At 40.0% G+C, this 12,500-nt stretch overlaps 1 protein-coding gene across 1 annotated transcript in view; it reads left to right on the top strand.

Moving 5' to 3' along the window:
* Positions 1 to 12,500, top strand: part of LOC138055989 (fibroblast growth factor receptor 1-like) — a 58,087-nt gene that overhangs the window by 31,506 nt on the left and 14,081 nt on the right. Inside the window, exons 10-14 of the mRNA XM_068901845.1 lie at positions 1,262 to 1,351; positions 4,039 to 4,089; positions 4,190 to 4,375; positions 5,654 to 5,770; positions 6,336 to 6,520. Of these exons, the coding sequence (XP_068757946.1) occupies positions 1,262 to 1,351; positions 4,039 to 4,089; positions 4,190 to 4,375; positions 5,654 to 5,770; positions 6,336 to 6,520 (629 nt within the window). The remainder of the gene's footprint in view (positions 1 to 1,261; positions 1,352 to 4,038; positions 4,090 to 4,189; positions 4,376 to 5,653; positions 5,771 to 6,335; positions 6,521 to 12,500) is intronic.

Below are 12,500 nucleotides of genomic sequence, written 5' to 3'. Positions count from 1 at the left end.
GGTGTTCCTCAACGTATGTGTTCCGCAGGTGTGCATTTGCCTGCTCAAAAAAATGTTTGGGAAGTTGCAAAGAAAAATATTTTTGTTGTGCTGGCAAATTCTTATGAATCTACTCACGCTCTTCTTCTGAAGGCTTTGCTTGGCCTTCGCTTCTTTGCCCCCATCACTATCACTATTGAAGGGTGAATCCGCCGAGGCCGCGCCTATTTTGGCCAACGATGTATTCAAATGTTGGTAGTATGCTTGCTGGCTGGGAAACCTTCGCCCATCTGAATATCTTGTTTGTTTCTGCTGGGAGTGCGGAACAGATAAGAGGTAGAGAAATTGCTCCAAAAGGCCAATTTGTGGTTTATGTTATGGCCATGATATTTTTTGAGGAATGTTGAAAAAAAAAAAAGGCTCCTTGGGTGCCCCTGCCATTTTACAAGAATGTTCCTTTATCATTCTCTATTTACCTGCAAACCTGACAGGCTCTCATGATTGGACAATTTAGAGGTGTTCATTTTGATTTTCTCAGAAGCTAAGCTCAGACAAATCTCTCTCCCTCCCTCCCTCCCCCCCCCCCCCCACCTCCCTCTCTCTCCCTCTCGCAAGCCACTACTGTCTGTTCGAATGTATTCCAATAGAGAGTCGAGGAAACAGTTTAAAAATTACTTTCGTGCTACTGTTAGACTTAAACGTAGATACATGAAAGGCATAACATACAGCGGCAGTCTCGGTATTATGGAAATTGTTGACTGTTTTGGAGCAGGGGCACCCAACGTCAATTTTCGAAAAATATCTGTTCGGAAGACGAATTGAGATCTAGAATGTTCGGAACATTTGTTGTAAAATGTCTTGCTTGCCTGCCTCTCCTAGGATTTTCGAACGTTTGAAAAATGGTATAAGTAAATTTGTACCCTTAAAAGGTCACCTAGAATTTTCGGGAGCCTTTTTTCTGGCTAAAATTTTCGAAAAGATAAGTTTTGATCCCTATAATTTTTGGATCACTAGATATGCCTGTATCTACCGTTTAAATACTAAAATACGTTTAACAATGCTATGTTTAAGTGGTTTTGAACTATATTCTCGTTGGGTGCCCATGTTGGAGTAACACTCCGAAGAGAGTACGAGGTTCCATCGCATGGAAAGCTGGAATACAAATTTCTGGTCTTTTTGCAATCTGGATTCTCTTTCTACAGAACCCTTTTATTTAATTACCATGTCAATTTTCTTCGTTTGTTTTACCATAATTTGAAATCAAGAACTTTCATGTTTACAGCTATAGAGTGGTACTATATTGTCGGCCCGGTATCTGCTGTTGCAGTAACAGCAATCATCGCCTGGTACCATTGCAAACGACGCACAATGGGTAAATGTAAAAGCCTGCATACATATATTTTTATTCTTAATTCTTAAGGAATTTAAAACGTCATAAACAAAGAAATGCTGTTATAAATAGCGACAGAACTATGAAGATACAATGCCCCATTTTTGTGGAGAATTTACTCCATATAGCAATAGTCATGTACTTACAGGTGATGTACACGTACATTCTGATATATTTTTGGTTGATGGGTGAGAGATCTACTTACCAGTGACTCAGGGATACTGATACAAAAAAATTGAAAAAAAAAAGTGACTCAGGGATACTGATACAAAAAAAAAGACCGAAGTGTTCCAAAACAAGAATCGAATCTATGAACTTCCAATAATACTAGCTCGGATTACGACTTATCTGAAGGTGACAGGGATGCCACTTTAAGAGCACTCCGATTATTGTGAGTTTTGCTGAGTCATTACTGTACTTATAAGTAAATCCCTTCAGCATTGAACAAAGCCGTAAAATTCCGATTATAGGGAAGCCCTGGGCTTATACAACTTCGTAACGGGTTTTTGGGGGGGGGGGGGGGGGCGAAGGGGGGTGGGGGAGCTTATAAGTGGAATTAAAAAACGTTTCGAAATTGAGCCACATCAGTGTTGATGGAAATGTGTTTTTAATTGACTAATTTTTAATTAAACTTTCCAGCCTCATTAAAAATCGAATGCAATTCAATTTCAAAATCAAAACTCGTCAACGTGAACGTAACGCAACAAACCGGAAGCTCAGAGTTCATGAACTTAAGGACTTTCGCGCTAATTGTCTCTACGCAACTTTTAATGTGCAGGTATCGCGACTGTATTGGTCACGCATTACTTTTAGCATTAGTTAAGATCTTATGGCGACAAAACCAAACAACAAGTTTCCAGGTCGGCTAAAGAATGACACATTTATTTCCAATTCATCATGACACAATAAAGAGAAAGGACCGTGAGGCTGGAAAAGGTCGCTAATCGAGTAGTGGTTGAAAGTTTTGAAAACTCGAGGAAGGTTAGTTAAAGTTAGAGAAGTTGTGTAAATTTAATGAAGTTGGTTTTTTAAAATCTTTTATATTACGTTACGAACTTCTTAATTCAAAATGAATGCATGTTTTTGAAGTTATTTTCCTATATTTCATGAAAATAGAGCAGAATTATCTTCTCTTTCTAATCCACTTGAATAGTGCGAACCTTTGAGGAAACAGCCAAAGATTAGAATTTTTTTTTTCTTTTTTTTTGCAAAAGCATTTCATTCATCGATCCTGTCTTGGGTTCCAGTCCTTCCCCGACAAAATAAACAAACAAACTAAATTTTCCAAGAGCTTCGCAACATCACATCGATTTTACTCGTTTAGATCATCGGTGACCCCTATTTTTAAGACACGAATCACTTGCTCTTCTTACAATCTACAAAATATGATGAAATGAAAGTTATCTTTTTTAACAGTTTTCTTTCCTTGTGTCCTGAGTTCCGGAAATAGTCACAATGGGTAGCGCGTACGAAAACGCTCGTTCAGGATTAACTCTACTGTTTAAGACATACTCAGCGGCATGAAATTATCTAAAAAACCCACTCCTATATTTCTATGCACAGAAACCTTCACTCTAACGTATTATTTTTATGATTTTGGACGGATAAGTAGATGAGGCTATCCCGTTATAATGACCTTTCTATCGAAATTAGGGCATTTTTCCCTTGCCTTTTTCTCCGAATCGAAGTCGGTGACCCCCCAATTTTTTTTCATTTTTGGAATAAGTAATTTATGACCTAACTTCATGCGAGAAATGAAACAAATTTCAATGTGGGAAGATTTTCGCGCGAACGTCCTTAAAAAGCCCTTGTTTTCTTTAGATGTTGGTGTGAGGTATTATTAAAGTTATCAGTTACCTTGATAATTACGACCACATGACAAATTGCAATCATGTGGAATTGAACAATCTTTGGAGACACATAGCAGAATAAGAACGCTTGCTGACCAAGAGAAAAAAATGCTATGCTTAAACATTGATGCGGCTACATGTATTGTTTTTGGCACTAACATTGTGAATAATTAACACAACATGAAAATCAGATGAATATAGTAATATTAGGAGCCTGACTTTAATCATTGCTGTCAATCCATCTCCACATACTAGTGAATCTAACCAAGTCTATCCCTTTTTTCACATGCTATTGTGTTCATTGGTTTGCTGAGAAGCCAGAGCTAGGTAAGTCGAATCTTTTAGAAGCCAAATACACGAGTTAAGCTGAATTATGTTGCGCCTGGTTGTTGTTACCCGATTCGCCAAAAAGTTGCCTTTAAAGGATGTTTACTTTAACATCCGTGGTCACATGATACCCTTTACTAGCCAAGACGTCTTATGAGGTTTAATGTCATAACATTAAAAAGACATGAAATCGTGTCATCTTTTTTTTTTTTTGCCTTCTCTCTGAACTATCAAGCACCATAATATTTTTAAAAAGTAATTCAAATAATGCAAATTTAGGATATGTGGATACGTATAGGTACTCAGTGAGCTGCATCACTAGAGCTTTGGTCAAGTCAAGGTCTTACTTGTATTTCAAACACAGTTTTGATCAACGATCTCACAATTCTACTTGAGCGACTAATGCAATAATAATCGTTTCTCTAACCTTCCGTTAACGTTGTTATTATCTCAGAGGAATTAGTTTCCTGTCTTTGATTGTTCAATATGTAGGATCTAGTGAACAGATCAATGACATGTCAGCAGAGTGTGTAAGAAGTGCATGTAAGCTTTAATTTCATGCCACAATTTAGTGACGAACAGTCAACCCACCAGTGAATAATATATGAAAAATAATCTAAATTTCTGGATTTAAGATCAACAGATTTTGAAGAAAGTCATGAGATGAAGTTGATGGAAGTTGAAGTGGATGAATGGGAGATATCTCGTGACCGAATAAGACTCGAAGAGGTCATCGGCTCAGGAGCATTTGGAACAGTTTGGAGAGCAACTTTGAGTCGTAAAAATGGGAAACCTGGCATACGTTTTGTTGCAGCAAAGTGCTTCAAACGTGAGTAACTTTGAATTCCAAATTACTCATTAATTTGACTGCACAGCATGTGCATTCAATTTATGGTAACTAGTGGAGCTAAAGCAACAAATACAGTGACATCTCAACGTTCTCTGCTCATCCACTTTGAATTGTTTTTTTTTTTTTTGTAACAATGAACGTGAAATGCTGAAAACCGAGAGTTTCCAGAGAACGCCTGCTCAAGTGCATTAAGATTTTTAATTATCCCTCTAAATGAAATGCTGTTCATTTTAGTTTCAATATTGCAGGGAAGCATACATTTTACATGCAAAAATAGTTGGAAAATAAATCTGAATGGTTCCAACAATTCAAATTGGGGATATTTTAAGATGATGTTCTTTTCTACAGCATTTTTATTAAGGAGCTGATCGCCCCTAATGTGGCACAATGAATGGTGCCTGGGACCGATCCTTACCAGCTGGCAGCCAGCTCTTTTTGATCTTGGAATCGGCTACAAGAAAGTGTGTCCCACAGGGAATCAGGCCTGTTAATGGATTGCCATAAAGCAATCCATTCGGAAAACGAGTGAAATTTATTCGTTTTCTTTTTCTTTTTCTTTTGTTTTTCTTCTTCTTCTTTTTCCTTTTTTTTTTCTGAGTTGGGAAAAGTCTTTCTTGTTACTCCCCTGCTAAGTAGTGTCTTTGTGCGTAGAGTCTTCTGCGCGTAGTTTTGGTAGGCTTTGCGCAAATTAATCTGGTGGACACAGTGGAATATTTAATTAACCTACAATGGCGTCTGTTTCATAGAACAAAGGCTGACATTTCAATATGCACAGTTTATTCCGGAACTTCCCGGAACTTGCTGTAGCAAAAAAAAAAAAAAAGAAAATCGAGCTCTTCGATTTGAAACAGGAAATAGAAGTTAAGTACGTTTATGACCGTGAATCCTTAAGTCGTGTGACCGAGCGTTCTTGTGTATTCTTCTATTTTCTTATGTGGTACAGCCGAGAATCAAGAAATCACGCAGGCCTTCAATAACAAGTTCTTGTTAAAAAATTAGCACACAAAGCTAACGTTACTTTGTTGAAACACATCAAGGGCAGTGTTCCTAAGTCTGCACTAAATCAAGCTTCTCAGGGAGACGTGTGCATGAGGAAGAGGATTTGATGCTTTAATTACTTTCATGCATTAGCCTTTGTTCCATGCTTGCTTCAATCCAACCGCTACATTACACTTTCTCCAATCAGCCGAATATTGAGGTGTACCTATCTAGGGAACTTCCTCTTTTATTGTATTTTGATCTAATTTATGATTGCAGCAACTTCAGGGGAGGAAGGGCGAAAGGCGCTGATGAGAGAAATTGGGTTAGGAAAAGCTCTTGCTGACAGCCCCCTGCCAAATGTCGTAGAGTTTATTGGCTCCGTTACCACCCAGAGTAAGGAGCTATTTTGTTTCTGTTTTTATGCACGTTTTTTAATTCTTTTCACAATTTTCTCTTCCCAGATATCAGGTTTTGCCAGAATGGATAATACCACGGTTTTTAAGAACTGATAATTATTATTATTCTTGATATTTTACAAGTGGCACTAACCTCAAATGTCAACCCACGAAAACTGTGCTATTTTCTGCAGCCATTAATTGAGTCTCTTGACAAACAAAGATAAGTTATCTTAGTAATCCAGACTAAAACACTAGGAGTGACTTCACTGCTACCTTTGATAACATTGATAACAAGGACGTATTCAAAACATAGACCCCAGGTGACGGTCCATGGATTACCCCAGCTGTGGACCTGGTCCTTGGACCTCTCTATGGAACCAGTCTATTATTATTATTAGCATTATCATTATTGATGATGATGATTATTATTATTATTATTATTATTATTATTATTATTATTATTATTATTATTGCCGTTGTTGTTGTTGTTGCTGTCCGGTGATGCGGCCGAGCTTGCAGTAATAAAAACATAACGGTGCACGACCATCTCTACCACACAGTACACCCAATTTTGATCATGGAATACTTGCACTGTGGAGATCTACTGGGCTTTCTGAGAAAAAGCCGTGGAATTGCTGACAAGTATTATCACGGACAAGGAGAGGTAGCGCAGTTGCGCACATACGACCTGGTCTCATTTTCAAAACAGATTGCTACAGCGATGGGGTTCCTGGCATCAAGAGGGGTAAGTAAATAATGCGAGGATCAAGCAAATGTTCAAAAATCTGTCCTTTAAGGTACATTGTATGTTTGTCATCGGTGTGAGACAAATACAGTGTATATTCAGATTTCAGACCTGGAAACCTTTAAACCTGCGTATTCGCGTCCATCATTTCTACCTGAACATTATAGGATAACGGGTAAAGGGTAAAGGGTAAATGGTGAAGAGTATAGATTTCTATCTGAGGTTTGTCATGTTGGATTAAACTTCAGCATTAGTTCAATTTCTTCAATTTTCAACAACCTATCTCGCGGCGAAAGAATTATCATAATGGTAATTCTTTAGTCGCGGGACAGGGGGGTACATTGCAAATTTTCGGTGGTCCAGCTATTAAATAAAATTCAAGAATTAATATTCGATCTATTGCCTCTTAATTGCTACTACAGTACCCTTTTAGATTTCTAAATGGCACAAAAATAAAGACTTATCACTCCCCTCGAATATGTACTTAAAATAAAATGATCTATTTCTTTGAAACTGTTATGCCCGTTCATTCATGACTTTGTATGGGAAAATATAAAATTATAAATGCTAAAATAAGCTGTAAATGTAGAAATAAACTTCACTTACCTCTACGTACAGTTGTCTTCGTCTTTTCTGTGAAATCGGAGGGCAAACTGTGTCCGTTTTAGACGGGATTGTGGCTTACGAATTTTTACGATGTCTTTAGTTGTCATTTCCCCTCATAAAGGGAAGATCTCGTCCCACAAATTGCTCTCGCATGACAAAGCAACGGTCCGAATCGCCATGAAAACACCAACGCCTTAAGGCAAGATATCACATCAATAGGAAACTTATCTGGCCTTAAGGCTGTGGTGTTTTTATAGCGATTCGGACCGTTGCTTTGTCATGCGAGAGCAATTTGTGGGACGAGATCGCTGCGAGTCACCAGCCTTTCTTCTCCTTACGAGGGGAAACACAGGGCGCTCACACAATGAGTGTGAGTAACCGATTGTTATTTTTTAGTAAATGTACTGGATTTACCGTTTGCTTCACCTATAACGATATTATATAAAATCCCTAAGTATGTATGTCGCAGTCAATGTTAAATAAACGTTGAATTACCTTACCTGTTGTATATAATGGTCCTTTTGCCTCAAAAGCGGTTTTTTGAACGATTCTGAAGGATTTTGAGTTCGCTGTTTACTATTCCTAATAATATATAAGGATTTGTATGGGAATCCCGATAAAAAGCTTAAGAAGGTATTTATATGAAAAAACTCTCAATTAAAAAGCCTAACCTTATTGCTAACGTGGGTAATTTCCTTCCTGTGTGGTTATTTTCCAGATCCGACGCGATTTGAGCCATTTCTCAATTTCGTGGTTGTCAACAGTATAATAAAATCCCCAGGCTGGAAACTAAATTCTCAGGTGCCACCAATTTGAGTCAAATATTCCTAGATAAAATGTTCCCACGGTCACAATTCCACATCACAATCAATTGGCAAAGATTGAACTCTCATCTCAACCCACCATCAAGTTACGCACGTTGGAAATAAGGTTAGGCCTTTTAATTGAGAATTTTTTCATATAATTATCTTCTTAAGCTTTTTATCGGGATTCCCATACAAATCCTTATATTTTTGTCGGCCATGCTCACACCGAGCTTGGGGCGCCTGTGGTAATAGTAGAAAGACAAGGGAGGAATCCTTGTTTTAAAAAAGGGCTCCAGCGCCGGAAAAATTTTCCCCTAGAAAATCGTATCGTTCCGCAGCATTAAGGTCGAAAGATTTAGGCTTCTTCTGTACCTGCCGATCGAGAATCCATCCAAACGGCCCGGAGCTAGCCGTCGAAGAAAATCAATATCCTACAGTATTCGAGCGGTAGGAATGCGTAGCAAGATTCTCATGTGCCAGTCACAAACCGTCATGCTGATTGCTCCTTTCTAATTGGACGATTGTCTAACGTCGTCCAATTCCGAAAGGGGAAAGTGGGTGCTCTGTGGGGGAAATGACAACTAACGACATCGTAAAAATTCGTAAGCCACAAACCCGTCTAAAAGGGACACAGTTGGCTCTCCCATTGCACAGAAACTACGAGGACAACTGTACGTAGAGGTAAGTGAAGTTTATTTCTACATTTAAAGCTTATTTTAGCATTTATAAGCTCAACGTTAATTCTATAAATCCCCCCCCCCCCCCCCACAGATTCGATAAAATTTAATAGTCAAGAGAAAAATACCCATGCTAAGGAGAGCAAGCCATCTACGGTTGTAGGATGTTTCGTGTAGGTTACATAAGCAGTGTGTTGTTATACTTCAGAAAGTCGTACATGAATAGTGTAGTGTAAAACGGGAGTGGTGAGCGTTGTTTGACACTTAAGACTTTTGTTGTGTTTAATCCGGCTCATCTAGTTGTCAACTGGCGACGAGGATGGGGTTTAGGGTGGGAACACTGTTTTCATTGAAGATTAATTTGAGAGATTGGGATATTGGAGGAGTTCGACTGTTTGATGTCAACAGTGATCCGAGTAGCGTGGGCACTGAGTGTAAACGATGGCTTCGTAGTTTTCAGTTATATGGAGATGGAAAAGGTTTGATTATTGTCTCCGATAAGGACGACAATACAGTGCAGAGGCGAGCTCTTCTTCTGCATTGCGCTGGGCCGCATGTCCAAGATATTTTTGATGTTTTGGCCGACACTTGGAGTGCGAAAGATTATCAGAAAACCAAATATGCTTTAACCAGACATTTTGTCACACAAATTAACACTCCATATGAGCGGCATTTATTCAGAGAAATGGTGCAAGGGGAAGATGAAACGATTGACCAATTTGCGGTACGATTGAGGCACAAAGCTTAGCAGTGTGATTATGGCGACCAAATGAATGGAGGCTCAAATCAGTGATCAAATAATATCGAAGTGTCTTTTCAATGAATTGAATTGCAAGCTTCTGGAAAAAGGCCAAACACTCACACTTTAAACCTTACAGGAGATTTCCCGGAATTACGGGTTAGTAAAAAGACAAACGCAGAGTACGAGTGATAGACGGACCAGACGGAATAGTCGAGATACGACTTTACCAGGGGGTGAATGTTATCGGTGCGGAAGGCGTTGACATTTTGCCAAAGACCCCCTGTTTCCGGCCAGGGGAAAAGAGTGCTCAAAGTGTTCTCAAGTGGGCATTTTGCAAATGCATGCAAAACCAAAGTTAAAGAAATTCCCAGTAAATCACGTGTACAGTATATGAAGGTCGATGAATGTAAGGAAGAGGAAGACGAGTATGTGTTTACAGTTGCTGGTGAGACTCAAGGAGGAAAACTCACGGTTAACATTGGAGGTATTCCGGTGGAGATGATAATTGATTCTTTAGCAAGTGCAAATGTCATTAGCCAAGCATTGTGGGAACAATTGACGAAGCAGCATATCAAGTGCGTATCACTGAAGAAGTACAAAGAAGTTGTATGCTTATTGTGAAGTTACCCCTTTTGAAGTGATTGGAACCTTTACAGCAGATCTGAGTTTAGGCAGCAAGAGTGTGTCAGCTGATGTCACAGTCATCAAAGGGCAAGGAGAACCATTACTGGGAAGAGAATCAGCCACTGAGTTGGGTATCTTGAAATTGCAAGTCCCATTGAATTGCGTGGTACGTGTAGATCAAAGTGAAATGACAACGAGATTCAAGGATCTTTTTTACAGGAATTGGAAAGTTGAAAGACTTTCAACTGAAACTACAAGTTGACGAACAAGTCCAGCCAGTTGCGCAACCCTTACGGCGTCCTACATTCAGCTTGAAGGAAAAGATTGAGAAGAAGCTTGGCGAATTATTACGAGAAGACATCATTGAGCAAGTTGAGGGCGGCCCAATGCCCTGGGTAAACCCTGTTGGGGTGGTTCCTCAGCCAAATGGTGATGTTAGGTTATGTGTGGGCATGAGATGCGCCACCAAACCCATAATTCGTGAAAGGCATTCAATTCCCACAATTGATGAAGTCCTAGAGGATATGCAAGAAGCCAGTGTGTTCAGTAAATTAGACTTAAAGTGGGGATATCATCAAATTGAGCTTAGTGAAGAGTCCCGTAGCATCACGAAGTTTGTAACGCACAAAGTGCTGTTCAGATACAAGAGACTGATGTTTGGTATCACATCTGCCCCCGAGAAGTATCAGCAAGTGATCCAGCAAGTTTGAAATGATTGCAGCAGAACGGTAAACATCTCGGATGATATTATTGTCTATGGTTCTGATAGAGCGGAGCATGATGAGAAACTAAAATAAGTGCTGACCAGGTTGAGAGGCTCAAGAAAAAGTTAAGGCAATGAATGAAGCTCGTGAGCCACAAACTGTGTCAGACGTCAAGAGTCTCTTACGCCTAGTGAATTTCAATGCATGATTCATTCCTGACCTTGCGACAGTAGCAGAGCCATTGAGAAGGTTGACAAAAAGGGAGAACCATTTATATTTGGCCCTCAGCAGCAAGTACTAGCCTTTACAGACCTGAAGAGACGCTTGGCTCAAGCAGACACATTAGGATACTTTGATCTTACAGCCAAGACAAAGATCATTACAGATGCAAGCCCAGTTGGCTTGGGGGCGGTCCTAGTTCGAGAACAGAAGGGAGAAAACCATGTGATAAGTTATGCGAGCAGAGGACTTTCAGATGTAGAACAACGGTATTCGCAAACGAACAAGGAGGCCCTAGGGATTGTGTGGGCCTGTGAGAGGTTCCATGGGTATCTTAATGGAGTGGATTTTGAACTGTGGACAGGCCGCAAACCTCTGGAATTGATCTACTCAGCTCGCTTTAGACCCTCTGCGAGAATCGAGAGGTGGGTCCTGCGGTTACAGCTCTATTCATTCTCTTTGAAGTATTTGCCAGGACACATGAATATTGCAGATGCGTGGTAAAAAGTAAAGTAAAGTGGTGCAGTTATATAGCGCCTTTATCACAAACGTCTCAAAGGCGCTTTACAATGATCAATTTACCCCCAGCGGACCGGAAGCATATACAGGCGCAAATGGCAGCCGCTTCTATACAGTCCATTCATGCTGGTACTCATTTTACCGACCTCGGGAGGATGGAAAGCTGAGTGAAATTTAGCGGGAAAGAAGGTCACCAAATATTCCACTCTCGGCAGAACCGGGAATGGAACCCGGGACCTTAGGGTCGGAAGGCACAGATCTCACCACTGCGCCAACCCCCGTGGTCTCGAAAAAACGAGATCGAACAAGCACAGACCAGGAATGTAACGGAAGACTACATCAGATTTGTTGCCAACACGGCGGCGCCACAATCCATGACCATTGAAGAAATAGAAGACGAATCTGCAGTAGATGAAAAATTAGAGTACGTGCGACAGAGCATAGAGACGGAAAATTGGGAAGATTCCAACTGTGCAAAATACAAATACCTTCATATTAGAGAACAGGTGTGTCTTTTCGGAAAGATTGTCCTTCGAAGGACTAGAATTGCTGTGCCAAAGAAGCTAGGACCAAGAGTGATTGAATTAGGCCATGAAGGGCACCAAGGAATGGAGAAAATGAAATAGCGCTTACGTACAAAGGTCTAATGGCCGGGTATCGACAGAGAAGCCCTAACATTCTGTAAAAGTGCCATTGATGTGCCATCCTGAACCTCTTCGCATGACTGAATTGCCTCAAGGACCTTGGCAAAGCATTGGAATTGATTCTATGGGTCCACTACCGACTGGGGACTATGTTTTTGCAGTGACTGACTATTAGTCAGATTGGCCATCAATAGCCAAGGAAAAATGTTTGTGACTCATGGTTTGCCCTACACAGTGACAAGCGATAATGTTCCTCATTTCATGGCAGAATCTTTTCAAACATTCTTAAAGGACAGTGGCATTAGGCATAGAAAGATTACTCTTTTGTGGCCACAGGCGAACGGTGAAATTGAGCGCCAAAACAGGTAGCTCCTCAAACAAATGCAGATTGCTCAAGTTGAGAGAGAAGATTGGAAGAAGGCTGTGCTGACGTATTTAC

The sequence above is a fragment of the Montipora capricornis genome, chromosome 7, assembly GCF_036669925.1.
Source record: "Montipora capricornis isolate CH-2021 chromosome 7, ASM3666992v2, whole genome shotgun sequence".
In the NCBI taxonomy this organism is placed as follows: Eukaryota; Metazoa; Cnidaria; class Anthozoa; order Scleractinia; family Acroporidae; genus Montipora; species Montipora capricornis.
Note: the sequence above shows the minus strand (reverse complement) of the source record. Positions and strands in the feature narration are given on the sequence as shown.